Raw genomic sequence first — 20,291 nt, 5'->3', positions numbered from 1 at the left:
ATATATATATAATATATATATATACATATATATATAAATATATATATATTTAAAAGTAAATGAGCTATTGAGTATGAAAGGTCATGTAGAACCATCTTAAATGGGTATTATAGTAGTAAGTAAAAGAAGACAATCTGATAAAATTACACATTGTATGATTTCAACTATGCTTCCAAAGGATTCTGGAATGTCTTAGCATTATGGAAAAGGCAAAATTATGGAGACATGAAAAGATGAGTGGTTGCCAGAGGTTAGCAGGAGGGAGAGATAAGCAGGCAGAGCACAGAGAATTTTTTAAGGCAGTGAAAACTATCCTGTATGATACCATAATGGCAAACAGATGTCATCATACATTTGTCAGAATCCATAAAACATATAACATCAAGAGCAAACCCTAGAATGAACTATGGACTTTGGCTGATTCTATATCAACTAGATTCATTGACTGTAGCAAATATACCTCCCTGGTGTAGGATGTTGATTCAGGCAAGAGACTTTGTAGGGGAGCAAGGGATATGTAACAAATCTATACCTTCTGCTCAATTTTGCTATGAACCTAAAATTGCTTTAATAAAACCTATTTTCTAAAAACTTAGTCAAAGGACTTGAATAAAATTTCTCCAAGGAATATAGACAAATGGCCCACAAGCATACTTTAAAAATGTTCAATATCACTATCATTGGGGAAATACAAATCAAAACGAAAATGAGTTATCAGTCTACAATCATTTGGATGACAATTTTCAATTAAAAAAAACATAGAAAATAATATGTATTGGCAAGGATGTGAAGAAATCTGAACCCTTGTATGTTGTTGGTGAGAATGTAAAATGGTATGGCAGTTCCTTAAAAAATTAAAAATACATTTACCATATAATCCAACAATTATATTTCTGGGTGTATATTCAAAATAAAACAGGGTCTCAAGAGATAATTGCACATCTATATTCATAACAGCCTTCACAATGGCAATAGATAGAATTAATGCAAATACTTCCATCAATGGATGGATAAATAAAATTTGTTATATACATACAATGTAATATTATTCAGCCTAAAAAGTAAGGAAATTCTGACATGTGTTCAACATGGATGCACCTTAAAGATATGCTAATTGAAATAATTCAGTTAACAAAAAGACAATGTGTTTATGATTCCATTCATGAGGTATTTATTTAGGGGGGGATTAAACTCAAGGGCACTCAACCACTGAGCCACATTCCCTGCCCTATTTTGTATTTTATTTAGAGACAGGGTCTCACTGAGTTGCTTAGTGCCTGGCTTTTGCAGAGGCTGGCTTTGAACTTGTGATCCTCCTGCTTCAGCCTACTGAGCTGCTGGGATTACAGGCAGTTGGCCAGGGTGCCTGGCCATATGAGGTATTCAGGGTAGTTAAATTTTATATACAGGAAGTATAATGATGGTGATGGTGATGGTGGTGGTGGTAAGTTCTGGAGATTGGAAGTACAACAATGTGAAAATACTTAATACTATTGAAATGTACACTTAAAAATGGTTAAGATGGTAATTTGGTAATTTTTTTGTTATATTTGTTTTGCCACAATTTAGAAAACAAATTTAATGCTGAGCTCATTTATTAAAATAATTTCAAAACTCAATCCTTGAAATATCAATGCTAAGCATCCAGATTTTTTATAATGTATCAGAGCTATCTTCATAATTCCTTTTCCAGAACCAGCGCCAGCTGCCCAGACAGGCTGAAAATCTGGGCCAGCTTCTAAGATCAAGAGGATGAACTAGGGCGGACAATGAATTCCACTTACATGTCACTGAGCACTTTAAATTCGAAATAATGTTGGCCCATAGGATTCTGTATAACAATCTAAACCTAACATGGGCCTTTAGACTGAGTTAGGAAGTTTCTATTTCCAGCATCTGCCCCAGTAATAGTCAAACATGTTGAATTCTAGGCCTTGAAAAAAGAAAATAGAGCAACAGATAAGGTCTGGACCTGAAGGAGCTTGCAGTCCAGCAAAGCAGACAGACAAGAAAATAAAGACTTTCAACATGTTTACGCCCCTTAAAGCAAACACATGAAGTAAGTGGCTCCATATGGGTGGACGTCATAAGGCTCACATAGTTAACTGATTTTTATCAAAGTGACCCTTCGTTTCTCTTAATTTAAAGATGCCAAATTGAGGCTGCTGCGGTTTTCGGGCGCCCGCTGCTGCTCCGCGGGCTCCGGCTCTGCTCGGGAGCTCAGCACCCAGCGCCTCCGGGCGACGCTGGGGAACTGAATCCCAGGAGCCCCAGCTCCCAGGGGAGACGCCGGCCTCTGCGGGCCGGCGGGACAGCACCTACCCATTCGGATGTGCACGCTGGCGGAGGCCACGCAGCTGCCATAGTTGAAGTCATCCTCGATTGAGGAGCAAGGGTAGCGGGGGTCAGGGTCGCCCATGGCGACAACACAACCCCTTCACTCCTGGGCGGACCGAGCCAGGGCGACAACAGTGACCACAACGGCCTTCAACCTGCTTCCGGGATGAAGCGATCAGCCAGAACTAGCCGAGCTGCCTCGGTGGGACGAGCCCCGAGCTGGTCGATGACCTCACCTTAAAGATTGCAGTTAGTCTGAAAAAAGGAGACTGCTGCAGGTTCGGATAAGAGAGAAAACGGATAGCACTTCCACCGTCATTTACAGGGAAACTTTTCTCAATAAATTTTTAGATTCTCTCTCCAGGAAAGTTGCTAAAAGTGTTAAAAGAGTATAAATACCCATTTCATTCGTTCACTTCAATAATCATACCAGAGAGCTTTTAATTGTATCATTATTAATAATAATCCAACATTTATTGGGCACTTTCTATTAACCATACTTTCTGAGTGAAAAAATGCTTATTCCTGAAAGGCAACAAGAGCCAACTAGAGAACAGTGTGTGGGTAGGTCCTCAAGGAACCATTTGCAAAGACTGAGAGGACAAAGCTTAGTCAGTGTAGGGGACAGATGGCAAAGACTGAGACTGGATAAAGTTCAGATCCCTGACTGCCAATGTACATACAGCACATTGGAATAGGTCATAATCAAAAGCAGGGAAAGGAGGATAGTGTACTACGAGAGAAGATGGTGGCAAATACAGTGGATCAAAATATTCATGATTTTGTTGTCATTTCTGTACAAACATGAGGTGTAGACATGCCCAGAATAATACCATCCCAAGTTCCCTTTGATAGGGGACAGACAAATGCAAGTAGTGGGAACATGAGATTAAGAGGAAAAGTCTATAAAATGGGCCTCCTGTGCTGCCCTGAACCCCACATGCTTTCTTTTCCAAGAAGCAATTTACCTTCAGCCTAGGTTGGCTTAAGTGGCCAGGATTTGTCACATTCTTCAACAAACTACCTGTTTTCTGCAGGAGAAATGCAGGTTAGAAATAATGTCAATAAGAACACAAGTTACCCTGAAGGGGGATACTTTTGCGACCCCTTTCACAGTTCAGATCCTGAAACTTGGGGAAAGATAAGAATAATTCCTTTTAATCATATGATCTGTAAGAATTTACGGTAATTTGGGCCAGAGTTGTCATGGCAGTGGGAACTTGAAAGTCTGATGTCATCTAGCTGTCAGTAAGAAGTCAAGAGGTGGACCTGCATGGGAGTCTCTGAAAACTTCTCTGGGATTGCCAATAAAACTGGAGTACTGGAAAGACACACTGTCCCTCTCCTCTCTGAGAGGACCCATTCTCTCCCTTGAGAATGTCTCCTTTACTTGTTCCTATACCTTCTAATAAATACATTGCCTATTACTAAATGACCTGTCTGGAATCTTTCTGACTTGAAAGCAAGAATCAGGATTTGAGGAAGGGGTGGTTCTTCGTGATGTCTCAATTTCCCAGAAGAACCCAGCTCTGTAACATCTTGAAATGTTTTTGATGCATTTACTTTGCTTCACACACATTGTTCAGTCCTTGTTTTAGCCTAAGCACCCAAAAGGTCAAAAGGCAAATGAGACTCAGAATAGTTGAGGAACAATCTATTCTGAAATTAAATCCTTAATGCTATCAATAGCTTTTATCATTAGTTTCTCAAAATCTGCTCCCTCAGTTTAGATAAGAAAGTTATCTTGTGACAATAAAGAGTTTACTTACAGGCATGGAATCCAATAGCTTAGTATCGTATTGTTCCTCTATTTCTTCTAAAGCTATACTTTTAAGGAAAGTATTTTGTAAATAAAATCTCTGCTCTAAAATAAATTTTAGTAGTTTTAAAGACCTGTCTATATGCTTCCTCTTCTTTCTGTCTGCTCCTCTTTCTCCTCTAGTCATCTAATATTTGTTTTACAACCCCCTAGTTAAAATCTACTGTGGACTATTCTTGGACTATAATTCTGTCCTTATCCCTGGATTAGCTAGAAAACACATACTTTTTTTGTTTTTGTTTTTGCTTGTGGATAATAACCTGCATTTAATACTAAAGGCAGTAGAGATATAAAATGCAACTATCTTTCCATTTTTAAAATTGTTTTATCTACAACTCAACTTTAAGGGCCAGAGTATAGGAGGTTTATAAGTCTTATGGATTACTAAAAAAGAGCCTGAGGTTTTAGAGTCAAATAAATTTGAATCTGAAACTTAATACACTTGCTTTCAAGCACCTAAATCAATTCTCCAGGCATTACTCCAATGTAAAATAAAAATTTGAATATGTAAACTGCAGAGTGCTAGAGTTTTAAAGGAGATACCGTGTAAAGCTTTCAGCTCTGTGATTGTAGGTATTCAATAAAGTTACCTTTCTCCCTCATTGAATCTTACAAGAAAAATAGGAATGATTGCTATTTAGGAATGGGGAGATTATCAGAAGGCAGGAGGAAAGGAGTGGGGGTGAGAATGGCCAGTGGTAGGAATGAACATAACCATCAGAAAATAGTCTTCTAAAGAATCTTGAATGGTATGACTCTATTTTGTAACGGAGAGCCACTGACACCTCTTTTAAAGGAATAATGTGATGAAAACTCTATTTAATGTGGATTTATCTGGAGATAAAACGAATTGGGAGAAAGCTAAGCTGAAAGGCCATATAGTTTTTTTTAAATATATCTTTAGTTGTTGATGGACCTTTATTTTATTCATATATTTATATATAATGCTGAGAATCAAACTCAGTGCCTCACACATGCTAGGCAAATGCTCTATCACTGAGCCATTACACCAGCCCCAGCCATGTAGTTTCGTACTTAGTCAAATTTCCTGTCTGTAACGAGCAGATTGCACTGATACCTTCTTTGAGGAGTACTCTTGTGGTAATGAATGTATGGTATGATTTTAAAAATGTTTGGGTTTTGTTTCTGATTTTTGCCACAGAACTTCAAAACTCCTTGGGATTTCTATAGTAATAAGAGTGTTTTTGTTATTAACAATGAGGCCTGTTCCAATGTATTTGAATCTATCTAATGATGTGATTTATAGTGAGCACCTTGGTAGTTTCAAGGAAGAGACTGCCCGTGCCAGAATGACCTTCCTCTAGCCAATAATAATCACATCTACCATTACATCATTCTTCAGTGGCCTTGTTGCCTCTCTATGCAATCCAGTTTCCATGTCTGTCTCACATTCTGCCAGATATAGTTGTATAATTTAAACTACAGTTTTGAACAGGGTTTAGTCTCTTTTTCATAAGTTTTATAAGAACTCAACAAACCAGAGAGTATTACTGAATTTCTGTCAATATGTTATCTAGGATGTAGTTTGTTGCAAGTAAGATTCCTAGCTTAAAAACTGTTTATTTTTGTTTATTTTTAGTTATAGATGGACACAATATCTTTATTTTGTTTATTTATTTTTATATGGTGCTGAGGATCGAACCCAGTGCCTCACATGTTCGAGGCAAGTGCTCTGCCACTGAGCTACAACTCCAGCCCCTTAAAAACTGTTTTAAGAAGGGTATTTAGCTTGTATAAGTCCATAAGCAAGATAGGATTCAGACACAGAACAAATGAACTGATCAATGACCTTATCAAGGACCCAGTTTTTCCTCTTATTAGATCATTCCCAGGGCTCATTTCATTCTAATATTGACCTCTATGTGATTGCAAAAATGGCTCCCAGAAATGACCAGAGTTGCTATATGTTCCTGTTCAGATAGAGTTAGAGAGTAAGAGAGGTCTGATAGAATTTCCCCAAGCTATAAATGGGGATTAAGTCATAACTTAGCCCAAATCTGAGCATATGGATCTAAGTAAGCTTAAATTTGAAGTCACAGTAGACCTTAGCCATGTTGAAAAAATATACTGGTAAGCAAATAGCAAGTATAAAAGCTTTGATGTGGGACTTTCCTGGTTCTGCTCAGGGCCAGCAGGGAGAAAGTAGCTAAGGCAGAGAAAGAAACAAGTTCACGGGGTAAAGGGCAAAGGAGCGGAATGGGAAGGGGAGGTAGAATGCAGTTCACCGAAAGAGTCAAACTTTTATTGACTGAGGTTAGGAGTCACTGCAGACTTCTCAACAGAAGAATGACATTATTAGTCAAGATTTAAAAGGGTCGATCCACTGCAATATGGAAGAAAGGCTGTATGGAAGCTGCTCTTGGAGACTACAATAATAATCCAGACAAGATAGGAAGGTGGCTCAAACCGGGAGAAGCAGAGTCAGGAAAATGGTCAGATTCTAGATATTTTCTGAATAAACAGTATTTGCTTGCAAATTAAATATGCACTATAAGGAAATTGAGGAGTCAAGGATGACTCTAGTTTGGAACTAGAAAGATGGAGTTGTGCTAACCTAGACAGGAAGAATATGGGAAGAACAGGTTCAGGAGACAGGATCAAGCGTTGAATTTTGCTCTTGTCTCTGGAGTTCAAAAGAGAAGTCTGGGATAGACACATAAACTTGTCTTTGGTACACAGATGGTACTTAAAACCTTGAAACTGATTGAGATCACCAAGGGAGTCAGTATAGAACCAGAGGTTGAGCTGCATGACATTTCCACTTTAACAGTTCAGGAGGAAGAGGAGGAACAGAAGAGGAATATGCAGTGGGAGGTAAGTGGAAAACGTGAGAGAATGTGATATCCTGGAAGTCAGATGAAGAAAGTGTCCAAGAAGGAGGGGGGGATCAAGTGTGTCAAAAACTACTGACAGGATGGCATGGTGGTGCATGCCTGGAATCCCAGTGGCTCTGGAGGCTGAGGCAGGAGGATTGCATGCTCAATGCCCTAGAAAACTTAATGAGACCCTGTTTCAAAAAAAAAAAGGGTTGGAGATGTGGCTCAGTGGTAAAGTGTCCCTGGGTTCAATCCCCAATATCAGAAAAAAAAAAAAACTATGACAGATTAGGTAAGATGAGGACTGAAAATCCTATAGTATTTTGGTTACATTGTGGAGGACATGGCTGAACCTGAAAGATAGCACTTTCAATGGAGAGTAGGTTTAAGAGACCATAGGAGGAGAAAATTTGAATATAATGAGAACATCCAACTCTACCCTAAAAGGAAGCAAAGGGGCTAAAAAATGTGGCTCAGTGGTAGAGCATTTGCCTGGAATGTGCGAAGCCCTGGGTTTGGTCCCCAGCACCACCAAAAAGTGCAAAAAAAAAAAAAAAAATGGTGTGGTGAATGGAAGGAAGAAGTGGCACCAAATAATTTAGTTTTTTTAGGTGAAAGAAATGATATCATATTTGTATTGTATTGGAACTGAATAGTAGAGATAAGGAAAATAGCTGCCTTTGGTGCCTTTGATCCAGGAACAGGAATAGGACTGAGTTTACAAGTAAAAGAATTAGACTTAGATGGGAGCCTAGACATACCATTTATAGGAAAAGAGGAAAACTGTATGTTAGTACATATGTTAGTAGATAGGTGAATGTGGTAGGGAGATTCTGCAAAAGTTCCCCACCCCCCCATGATGCATCAGTATTCTCAGTAAACATTCTCAAGGTCATCAACTGAGCATGAGGATGGGGGAAGGTTATGGGGATTGAGGAGAGAAGAGAAAGCATAATATAATTTTCACAGACACTAGAAGAATAAATGGAATAAAGATGCATAGTATTAATCCTTGGCAGCATAAAAAGAGCCATAACTGATTTAAAAATGAGTTCAAAATAGCAGGATTAGTGGATTTTTAAAAATTGTTTTTGTCTTTTATAGCTACAGCACAGTACATGGATGCAGAGCCAAAACTTGGAAAGTTAGATGTAATCAAGATGGTAGGGGGCTGGGGATGTGGCTCAAGCGGTAGCGAGCTCGCCTGGCATGCGTGCGGCCCCGATTCAATCCTCAACACCACATACAAAGATGTTGTGTCCGCCAAAAACTAAAAACTAAAAAAATAATAATAATAAAAAGATGGTAGATTTGCCAGGAGAGTTCAGCAAAGTGAGAGATGAACCAGGCAACAGAGGTCATTCATAAGGAAGTGATTATAATAATTGACTGTGGACTTTATGGATAAAGAGAAAAGACGTCAAGAGGGTGGGGGCAGAAAAGAGGCAACATGATTTTAGATTCAATATCCTGGTAAAGGGAAGGGTTTTTTAAGTCAGAGCACTAGAGGGAATGATTTAGAAGAATAGGAGGTGTGGTGAGAGAGCAGAATCATGAAACAGAAGTTAGGGATAGCGTAAAGTTAATGATAATGACAAGACTGGGAGTAATCATTGACATGAGTGGCTGAAACAGAGAGTAGAGTGGAGCTCAAGGTCACTGGAGGAGAGGAATCAAGGAACTGAGAAGCAAGGTAGTGAAAAGTTCATCATCTATACTACATAGATGTTAAATCCCCTAGAAGTAATATAGGATTAGTATTGGAGAGAGTGACAGTAAGTCAGGAACTAGAGTCCAAAAATGAGGAAGAGGAATCAGGTTGGGAGAGAACCCTTGGGGGACAGCAACAGGGAAGATTAGTGAGTGCTGAAACTGATGACATAAAGTTGAAAACTCAAAGACAATTTTAGGATAGGGAGGGAACATGGTCTAATAACCCAGTACTGGAAATGCAGATTTTACATAACCTAGCTTTCACTTAAAATCCTTGCTTCTTGGTGAATTAGCAAAGCAGGCATTTCTGAGTGTTTGCCTCACTGTTATGGTTTGGCTCTTCAATGTTCCATAAAGGTTCACATGATAAAGGTTTGCTCACCAGCATCTGGTGCTACAGGGCAACGGTGGATCCTTTAGGAACTAGGGCCTAGTGGAGGGAAGTGAAGACATGCAGGGCATGCTCTTTCCCCTTTTGGCTTCCCAGCTACCTTGAGGAAAGCAACCTTCCCTACCACACACTCCCACCAGGAGGTACCTCCTTGTTATAGACCCCAAAGTAATGGAGGCCAAAGGACCATGAACTGAAACCCCCAAATAAAAGTTTCCTCCTTTTAAGTTGGTCAAGTCAGGTATTTTGTCACAGTGACAGGAAGCTAATGAACATACTCGCCTTCATTGACTTCCTGGTTTCTCTGCATATTTGAGTTTGCCTCTCCTGTTCTAGAAATTTAAGACTTTCTAAATACAGTACTTAATTGTTTTTTGTCTCTGATGCTCAACATATTCCGTAGCCCCTTTAAGAGATGGAATTTCAAAGGCATTTACACTTTGACAATAAAACCTTAGTCATTTGAATGAAGGGATATGGAAACTCCTGCCAAACAGCACAGATTTTCTCAATTTTCAAGTATGTTTTTATGGAATACTACTTTTTTGGAACTTCAGGTAGGGGTGCTAACTGCTAGTGCTAACTGGGCCATCTCCTCTTCCAGTCTTTAAAGTTGAGATTTTTCTCACCATTTTTGAAGCATTTCTCTCTCTTTTTTTTGGTCAGTGCACTTGTATCATGCCTATGGCAGGGTATGATGGTATAAACGATTGAAGATTTTAAAACAGCTATTTTTCTTAAATTCCATGATGAAGTAAAAGAAACATTTGGTGAAGCACTTTGAGAAAGGAAAAGATGGTCAAAGTTTTATCAGGAAAGTCTAAGGCGAAGAAAATGTACTAAAACTAAATCATAGTATAGAGGAGGGGCTGCCTTCTGAAACACTTTACTCTGATTTGCTTGGTGCCTCTAGTTTTTCTATTGTTGACCTCTATGCCCATCTTTCCCAGCAATCACTCCACGAATGCACTTTTTTTTTTTTTTCCATTGTTTAAATTTGATTAAGAGTTGGGAGGAAAATATGCCCAAAACTTGACAGGGGCTGTCTTCAGTTGAGTGGGGTCACAAGTGATTATTTTCTTCTTTTAATTTTTCTGGGGTTTCTAAGTGTTCCTAATGAACACATATCTCTTCTGACAGAACAACAAGATATAAACTTTTAATAGACCTCAAGACAGCCCTACGTGTTGGCGGACGCCTATAATCCCAGCAGCTCGGGAGGCTGAAGCAGGAGGATCACAAGTTCAAAGCCAGCCTCAGCAATTTAGCGAGGCCTTAAGCAACTTAGTGCAATCCTGTCTCAAAATTTAAAGGGCTGAAGGATGTAGCTCAGGGATAAAGCGCTCCAAGGTTAAATTCCCAGTTATTCCACCCGCTCCCCCACAAAAAAAGACATGAAGACAGAACTCATAATTATCCAGGCCAGAAGACAGCCCATCCCAGGACGGGCAGAAGGGATGGTGGGCGCACAAGTTCCTAAATCCTGAAATCCTGATCTTTCTCTTTGGTTGTTCTCTTGGGTCACACTCCACCCAGCGGAACAAAAGAACCCTTCAAAACAGGAAGCCAAACAAGAGCCAGAGGCAGGGAAACCTCATTGCCAGGCCCGAGGTCCTTAGGGGCACTCTAGGGAGCGGCACTTTGCGTCACGTGAGGACCGCCCCTTGTGGCGCCAGGGCACCTTATGTTCCGAGGTCTGGGCTGCGGTGGTGGAAGCAAGATTTCCGCGGTTGTGTAACGGGGCGAGGTGCTATCGAGAGGCCGGGGTTCTGCACCCCGCTGTGCCTCCAGCAGCAGCGCCATGGCGGGGAGCTGCGGGGCCTGCGGCGCGCTCTCGGCGCACACACTCCTGTTCGACCTGCCGCCCGCGCTGCTGGGCCAGCTGTGCGCGGTCCTGGACAGCTGCGATGGCGCGCTGGGCTGGCGCGGCCTGGGTGAGTGCTGGGCGGAGCGGGGCGGGGCGGCGGGGAGCCCAGCTGCGCGGCCCGGAGCTTCCCACCCGCACCGCCCCATCTCGGGCACAGGCTTCCCGAGACCCTCACGCTCGCTCGCTTTCCTTCCCGTCCAAAGAAACTTGGGAAGTCTTTGCGGCATAATCAAGTGAACTTGGGAAAGATACCTCAGGACAGCATCGAACTATTCCTGCCTTTTGGTTCGTGGTCTTCAAATAAGAACTTACGTATGATGTCTGTCATTGCGGAATCAATCCGGAATAGAATTTTCATAGTAAATCATTTTGAGAACTTTAACATGTTTATCCTTTGATGTTTACAGTGCGCTTCTGAGTCCCCAACTTACTTACAAATGAAACGCTAAAGTTAATTAGACTGTACTTTATTATCCTAGCTCTTAAACATATCTTGCTTATTTAACAACCTAGTGGAATGAAAGTTTATTCTGAAGAATGACTATTTAGAAAAATTGGTTTCAAAACTCCATTTTATGCAGATTGGAAAGTTGACCAACTGCCTTTTGGAAGTGTTGTGTGTAATCATCAGAAATAATTTCAGACAAAAATCTTTGTTTTGTACGGTGTTTTGGATTAGATTTGATAGCTCATGCTAAATGTGATTATGTCAAAACAGCTTTCATTGTCTGAAATAGTAATTTTTCTTACCAAGAATAGCAGAAAACCTATGAAGAGGAAGTTTTCTTGGTTTTGGATAAACAAAATGTGTACGGTTTCTGAAACTATAGCACTGGACTTCAAGTTATATAAAAATAATTTGTATATTTTAAGCTCTATAATCTTGAATTATGGCCCTTCAGTAAAACATCTCAGAAAGGGCACTTGACTCTGATTTATGGAAAGCATAGATTTTCAGCGTGCATTTGAGAGACAAGAGCTCTTCTCCACCAAATATGTCTGAGATGTTTTTGAGATAGAACATATATATTTGTACCTATAGATTTCCTAGAGTCATTGAATTTGTGCAGGAAACATGTTTTAGTTCAGTGCACAAGTAGTGAATAGGGCCAGGTAGATATCATAAATGAATGAAGCAGGTTGATGGAGACAGTGAAAATATGAAAACCTAAGTCCCATTAAAAAGGGGCAATCAGCATTCAGTCCCTGGGCATTGCTGCATTCCAGCAAGTGCAGCTTAATTTGCTGGAGATCTTTCTATTCCACAACACTGAAATCTAGATATTCTTGCTTTAAATAGGTGTCTTATATACCCTCTCCAGTTGCCCTGAAAGTTTGATGCTATCACCACCACCAGTGTTTTAACAGGTAAGGACACTGGAGTATAATTTGGTTCTGTAACTTGCCCAAGTTCACACAGCTGTGAGTGGCAGAGCTTGGACTTGAGCCATGACAGTAGATGCAAGGTTTGCACCCTTAACCACAGCAACTCTATACTTCCCCTCTGTGTCCTCTTTTTTCTGCTGCACCTCACAACCTCCCTAAACCATAGCATTTCTGGCTTCAAAAAGAAAAAAAAAATTCTGTGAGCTATTTAAATATACAGCCAAGTTTTCCTAGTTGTGGCAATAAATGAAGATGATTCAAGTTAGGACAAGAAAGGCTATCTCTTCAGAGCAAGCGAAACAGCCACCATTGCTATTACATTTGACAAAAGGCAAGCAGAAGAGTGGGAAGTTTTCAGGTGTGTCTGACTGCAGACTGGCTAATTCCAGGTGAGCCAGCATCCTCTCTGATTGTTTGGGTGTGCATATTTGGCTTTCTCTAATTGGTCTTAAGCTGAAAGTAGGAGCAGAAATTAAGCAAGTTTTTAGATATTGATCAAGTCCTGGCAGTTTGGGGCCAATTGCTAATTGTTTGGCTCCCTAGACTCATTGCTACAGATAGTAGTCTTGGACTGGTTACTGTAGCTAGAAGGCTAGCTTCTTGAGCTTGAGTTGATACTCATTATAGGCCAGAGTTTTATCTTTACATATAGTCTGGTCATTGTCCCTTTGATTCTCTAGGGGAGGGATCTAAAATATTTGCTCTTTGATATTCCAGCTATAATTCACTGTCAGGGAGTTATGCATATTAACTGCCTGAATCTTGTAGCTGGAAACTGACCAACTGCTTCACAAACTGTTAACTCAGCACTACGGAAGGATGCCCAGTTCAGGGTGTTCGGGGTAACTGAGTTAAATGTGCTGTTTGCCTATTGACACAGTGAAGGAAGAAAGTGGCAGTGGGATGCAGGAATGGAAAACTTGACCTTTAGGAGGGGAAGGAACAATGATAGAAAATACTGAACCAAAAGGCTGTGCTGGGGGTAGTGGGTGTAGCTCAGTGGCAGAATGCATGCTCAGCACAGAAGAGGCCCCGGTTTCCATCCTCAGGGTGAGCGCGTGCACGCACGCACACACACACACACACACACACACACACACACACGCACTGCACTTTTATGCTTAGGCCAGGTGAAATTCTGAAGGTACAGAGGGACCTCAATTTTAAATGGAAAACAATAACTGTAATAATAATAGGTGAAACTCTCTCAAGCTGATCAGGATTCTTGTGATGTGAACATCAGGCTACATTGACAGAGATGGCTCAGACATCGATCCTTGCAGCCCCCATATTATGATGCAGGATAAGGTAGGCCAGTGGCTGACACACTGGAATCACCCCTATCAGCTTTCAAATAGAAAATTGCCCCACCCACTCTTGGAGAAGCTAATTCAGTAAGTCTGGGCAGAGTTCCAGCATCTTTTGTTGCATGCCAAGTGAGTAGGAATCTGATGCTTGGCCTGGCTTGGGAACCATGGGTGAGGCCAAATTCTCTTCTACTTCACTTAATTCTTTTTACCTTTAAGAATATTCTACACATGACTCTTCACATCATTTTGTCAATTGTTGTTATTAAAAATAGTGTGATCCTGATATGATACCAGGTTGATGTTAATGACTTTATGGCTTTATGATAGGAGCAAGAGCCCTAATTAGAAAATGTTATTTACTTCATAGACTTCATAATAGATATACAGAACCTCTGGTGATGAGAAACTGATGTGACTCCATTTTTGAGAAACCAGCCTCTACCTCAGAGCAAAGCCTGTCCAAGGAAGGGGGTGTGACCCTTGTCCTTGGAAAAACCCACAGAGAGCTCCTAGGCACATACCCACCCTACTGAGTTGTTTGTCTACAAATAACAGGAGAGATCTGCGGTGCCAGATGTCCCTGACTCAGTTAGGCTAGGTGGTTTAGCACGTACACCCCTCATGGCTTTAACCAGTCAGTTCAAAGGAACCCCCCCTCTTGTACTAACCAATCACCCCTACCCAACTTGTTCCCGCCAGTGAGTGTGCTAATCAATGTTAAGAGTTGTTTGCTTTTCCTGAGGTGCGGAATGATTTGCTGTGTGTTGTTGTGACGCAAAGAGTATCCCCAAAAAACCTATAAATCCTCACTGAACAAAGGACTGGGACTCACTCCCTGGGACCACAGTGTTGGGAACGGTTGTGAGTCCAGGCTTGAGCTTGCAATAAAGACTCCTGTGTGATTGCATCCAATTCGGCTCTTGGAGGTCTATTGGGGTCCCATGAATCTGGCATTACAGTAACAACTCCTATTATTACATGACCTTACACAGATATTTAGCTTAAATTGGAGCAGCTCACACTATAAAACCTTGTAGCACTTATGATTAAAGGAGATGTCATTTTTTAGATTCTATATACAGGGTGATATTCAATTATCTTCTTCAAAAAGGAAAGAAAACTGTATAAGTTATTATTAATTACTTTAAAACAATTAAAATGTAAAATCATCTTAGAATATTGAACATTGAATAAAATTTTCAAATAATGGCAGTAATAACAATTGCTGTCTTCTATGAAGTGCTTATTATTTGACAGACACTATCCTAAGCATTTGACATGGATTATCTATTTACTTATCACAAAATTCTCTGAGATAGATTCTTTCCCTGTTTTAATTTTATTGATTGGAAAATTGATTATTAGAGAATTTAAGTAACTCACCTTAAGTCACAGTCTACTAAATGCCAGACTAGGATTCTAATCAAATGGTTGGACTTTAGGTCCCCTCCTCCTCCTCCTCCTCTTCCTCCTCCTCTCCTCCTCCTCCTCCTTCCTTTTTAAATTTTTAAATGATCCTTATTTTTAGAATAGTTTTAAATGTACAGAAAAAATTTAGAAGTTGGTATAAAGAGCTCCTATATCTACTCTATATCCTTCCCATATACTCTATACCCAGTTTCTCCTATTATTAACATCTTATATTAGTATAGTATCTTTGTTACAATATTGACACATTATTAATTAAAGTTCACATTTTATCTGTGCTTCCTTATTTTTTACCTCATGTGCTTTCTTTGTTCCAGGATTCCTTCTAGGTTGCCACATTACATTTAGTTTTATCCTTCACCTCCTCTTGACTGTGATGATTTCTGAGACTTTCCTTGTTTTGGATGACCTTGACAGCTTTGAGGAGTACTGGGTGTATTTCAGCTGGGATTTGTCTGATGCTTTTCTCATTAGTAGACAGGTTATGGATTTTGGGGTGAAGACCATAGAGGTAAAGCACCATTTTAATCACAGATATGTACTGTATATGTGAGTTATCACTGTTAACCAGAGCTGAGGATGTCTGTCAGGTATTGTCACTCTAAAATGACTCTGTCCTCCTCTCTCCATGTTGTACTCTTTGGAAGGCAGTCATTGTATGTAGCCCGTAGCTCCCCGCAACTCCTAAGGAGGAGAGAGATATATTTCCTTCCCTGAAAATAGAGTAGATACTGTTTTTTTTTTAAATACTATACTACTTCTCCCACCTTCCAATGTTCTCTTTAGATCTCACTTATACTCTAAGCTCCAATCTCATTGCTCTGTTCCCCTAAATGGTAAAATTCCTCAAAAGGGCTACTTATAGTCCAGTCCCTTTTTCTTCCTTGAAACTTCACCCATCATGTTTTCATTCCCCCTCCTCCTCTTGAAACTCCTCCTCACCATGGCTAAACCCAACCGTCATTTCTCAATATTTTTATTTGATCACTTGAAGCACATTCTTTACTTCTAGAACATTATACTTTCTGATATTCTTCTTACAAATTCTTCTTTGTCTCTTAGAGTGCCCCTGGGCTTAGTCCATGGATCTCTTCTCTTCTGTTTGTTTACTATACCAATTATTTTGAAAATTCCATCTATATGCCAATAATTCCCAAACTTTTAGCCTGGCTCTCTCTCTTAAATGTCAGTCTTCTTTATCTATTTGTCTATTTGACAGTATCTCTAACCTAAGAAATGCCCCTCCTCCCAAAGATTTCCCATTATTTAGGTCAAAATATTAGTCTTTTGGGCCCAGTGTGGTGGTGCACACCTGGAATCCCAGCAGCTCAGGAGGCTGAAACAGGAGGATCTTGAGTTCAAAGCCAGACTCAGAAACTTAGCAAGGCACTTAGCAACTCAGTGAGATCCGTCTCTAAATAAAATATAAAAAAGGGCTGGGGATGTGGTTCAGTGATTGAGCACCCCTGGATTCCATCCCTGATCAGTACCCCCCCCCCAAAAAAAAAAGTTAGTCTTTTGGGACTCCTTGCTTATTTTACAAACCATATCTTGTCTCTCAGCAGTTGATGCTATTAACTCTGCCTTTAGGAATTATTTACTAATCTAACCACTTCTTATCACTGCCACTTGGTCCAAACCATCAGATCTCACTTTGATTATTTCAACAGTCTCCTAGCTGCTCTTGAGCTTCTCAAAACTCTTTTCAGTGCAGCAGTCATTGAGCCTGTTAAACAGGTAAAACATATTATATTGGTTCTTTATTCCAAACCTCTGGTAGCTTCCTGACTCACTCAAGGTAAATGCCAAAGTTCTTCATGGCTTCTCTTGCTTCTTTCTCCCTCTTATTTGCTTAACTTTAACACATTAGCCTCTGTTCCTTGAATAAGCAATGGCAGTTTTCCCTGCAGGTAACCTTAGGGACGGCTTCTTCTCTAGCATCATGTTTTGTGTAACTATTATCTACCCTGACCATTTTAAAAAGGATACTCTTCCATACCTTTCCTCTCCTGCTTTAGTTTTCTCTATTATCACTTTTATTTTCTCTCACATACTTCTTGTTTGCGTATTGTCCACCTAAACATAAGTTTCATCAGGTCAGGGACTTTTTTTTTTTTTTTTAATTTCATAGTGACTTTCCTAACATCTGAAATTTACACTTGGCATAGAGTAGACATTTGGTAAATCTCTGTTTTGAATGAACTAACAAATGAGCAGATGTCTATTAAATGTCTAAAACCTCTTTGGACAGAATCTTAGACAAAGCATTATATTAGATGCAACATTGGGGCTCCTCCTTGTAAGGATTTTCCAGTTTGCAAGCAACAGACCTATATACATGTTACAAAGAAGTTAAATAAGGGAAGGATGTATGGGAAAATTGTATTGATCATCATCTGGATATGAAATTCTACAAATTCTGAATTGCACACTGAAGTGCTGTTTTTGAGAGTGAACTTTTCTTTTATTGTCTCCCAGAGTATTTATTTATGTTAGGTCCTTAACTGGTTTCTAGTTTTGATAGAACCAGACAGATAGAGAGAGACCTGAGCAAACATGCATGTTTACTCCCACACCTGGCTATAGAATAAATCTTATTCAGATATGGGTTAAAATGTACACAGAAACTTAAGCCTAGGTATGACGAAGTTTTATCTCTTGTAAAATGTATTCACTACAGAGTGTTCATTCTTACAGTCTGGGGTGAGGGATAGAACTAACTTAGATTTTTGAGTCTTATTTTATTTTACTTTTTTGGAATTAAAAATATTTTTAATTTTATAGGTCATTTTAAAAATGCCTAATTTCTTTGTAGACAGATATCTTTCTGTTACCTAAAAACAAACTTTGTAAGATGTTGTCTTAATTTCCCAGGGCTTTTGTCATGTGGTCATATGCAAATACGAAGGTTCCAAATAGGGGTGTGTTGCAATATTCTAAAAAACCCCTTCAGAGACATATTTGCATATGGAGACATGATTTCTGCAACCGAATTCCCCAGTGGTTAGCACTACCTAGACAGTCCTGCACTCTCAAAACAGTCTCCAAGGACCTTTGAGCATCTACTAATAATAGCACTTAAGCAATGGTTATCTTCATATAAACTGATTTCTCAACTTAGCAGATCAACTTTTGGGTTATATTGTACCAAGATGCCTTTCAACAACAGACTTGCCTTCTAAAAAATGCTTTAAAATAATGCTGAACTACAGCTTCTTTTTCTAATTTATTTTTTCAACTTGGAATACTCTTGACTTTAATAACACTACTAGTCATTGGAAACTTTCCATTTTATTTTTATTTGATTTGTACTGTGCATAAAGAAAGTCCTGTATTCTGAAAGGGAAAAAGCAATGAAGGTTTGGCAAAAGCTAGGAATAGTGGAGAAGTGTATTCTTGTTGCATCATGTAGGAGCTATTGTTGTGTAGAATTGGATCTAACAGAATCATACATTTTATGAATGCTAGGAATACTCTGTAGTGGTGTGTCTATTCAGAATACATCGTCCTTAGAGAAAAGCTTTTAAGGCTGCACCATGAATCGCCAGTTAGAGAAAGCATAGTTCATCTCTTGTCCTGATGGCAATCCATACATGTGGGCAGTATTTGTTTTGACAGAGTCCTGATCAGTTTCTCACTGAGAATTATTGTTAGAAAAATGCCTTTGCCTAATCCAGCTTTGCAGGTTCAGACTGCTTTGGTCAGCATTAGGAAACTAAAAGCCCTAGCTCATTTGGCATCTGTTCATTCATATTGCAGCTGAATCTCAGGAATGTGCTTAATAGAGAACATCTTACACTAGCAGTTCCTCAGTCACATATAGGGATGGGAGACCACAGAGTTATGACCCACTGCACTTTTAAAAGGAACAGTCACAAACTAACTAAGAAAAAGAAATATTGGAAGTGGAATTATGCAGGAAAATGGACTCCCTCTGGAATTTAGAGCATTAAATCTAGATTCCTCTAATAGTTATAAACTTTTCCTTTCTTATTGTGAGAATTATGTGAATATAAAATTACACGTTTTTGCGGGGAGGTGGGTAGGGGGGATTGAACAGGGACACTGTACCACTGAGCCACATCCCCAGCCCTGTTTTGTATTTTATTTAGAAACAGGGTCTCACTGAGTTGCTTAGTGCCTCACTTTTGCTGAGGTTGGCTTTGAACTCGAGATCCTCCTATCTCGCCTCCCAAGCCACTGGGATTACAGATGTGTGCCACTGTACCCGGCAATGTTTTTACCTTTTATAGGTAAATAGAGTATGTGAGATTCCTGTGACTATTGCCACTGATGGATCTTTCAAAAAAAAAAAAAGTGAAACTGCCATCACTTTTTAGAAATCTGAGATTGGTCCCATTGTTTTTAGAATTAAGTTTAAGTTTTTGTGCAAAAACCCAGGTCCTCCATCTGTCATTCAGCAAATATATACTGATCATCTAGGTGCTAAGCATGTTCCTGGATATACAAAAGCAACATGGAGACTTCATGGGGCTTGTTCTCTTTAATATGAACCTCTGCTCAGGGCGCAGTGCTCAGCTCTGCCCTCTCATGCCCTCTTCATTGTTTCTGAAGCAGTTCTCTATCTGAATCACCTCCCTTCTTCCCTCAGTCTAGGCAAACCTTGCTCCAGTCTCAGTTGCAAGTCTAGCTGAAGTCTTGGTCACCCTCCTTTTCCTTCCCTGACTGCAGTTTCACACAAGAGCATTTTCCCTTTTGGCCCCTGTGAAATTATGTGCCAATACGTCTTTTCCCAGATTGTATAGAAGTATAAAAGGAACTATTTTATTTATTTTTTAGAAAAATATAGGAAAAAGGTATAGAAGGAACTATTTTATTTTTAGAAGGCAGAATTTGTTCTGTGTTATGTAAATATTCATCATTATTCATTTATATGGTACCTTATGCCTAATATTGGGTAAATATTTGCCACTTAATTTTCTAGTAGAAAAAGCAGAAACCTAAACTTCCCCTTTTCTGGAAGGGAATATTCTTTTGATATTTAGGGTTCCCTTACAGGAATGTGAATTTTGAGAATGCAAAATGATTTGAAGACTAGAAGTGGTTTTTTTTTTTTTTTTTTGCTTCATTTTGTTTTTTTGGTGCTGGAAATTGAACCCAGGGCCTCCCACATGCTAAGTATGTGCTCTACCACTAAGTCACACCCTCAGCCCTAAAGAATGGAAATGTTTTAGTCCATGCT

The 20,291-nt window shown here is 39.6% G+C and overlaps 2 protein-coding genes across 3 annotated transcripts in view; one reads left to right on the top strand and one right to left on the bottom strand.

Annotated features, from left to right (window-relative positions):
* Window positions 1-2,520, bottom strand: part of Tmbim4 (transmembrane BAX inhibitor motif containing 4) — a 17,286-nt gene extending 14,766 nt beyond the window's left edge. Inside the window, exon 1 of the mRNA XM_015483049.2 lies at window positions 2,323-2,520. Coding sequence (XP_015338535.1) covers window positions 2,323-2,419 — 97 coding nt within the window. The 5' untranslated portion in view covers window positions 2,420-2,520. The remainder of the gene's footprint in view (window positions 1-2,322) is intronic.
* Window positions 2,521-10,681: 8,161 nt separating this feature from the next.
* The window catches only part of Irak3 (interleukin 1 receptor associated kinase 3), a 54,174-nt gene continuing 44,564 nt past the window's right edge, over window positions 10,682-20,291 (top strand). The window contains exons 1-2 of one of the 2 annotated variants that reach the window (XM_048805682.1): window positions 10,926-11,031; window positions 12,265-12,332. Coding sequence is in view for 1 of the 2 variants with exons in the window: in XM_015483048.2 (XP_015338534.1) it covers window positions 10,899-11,031 (133 nt within the window). In the remaining variant the exon portion in view is untranslated. Of the gene's footprint in view, window positions 11,032-12,264; window positions 12,333-20,291 lie in introns of both variants that reach the window. The other variant, XM_015483048.2, reaches the window with a different exon arrangement.

Source organism: Marmota marmota, unplaced genomic scaffold, assembly GCF_001458135.2.
Source record: "Marmota marmota marmota unplaced genomic scaffold, marMar, whole genome shotgun sequence".
Lineage (NCBI taxonomy): Eukaryota > Metazoa > Chordata > Mammalia > Rodentia > Sciuridae > Marmota > Marmota marmota.
Note: the sequence above shows the minus strand (reverse complement) of the source record. Positions and strands in the feature narration are given on the sequence as shown.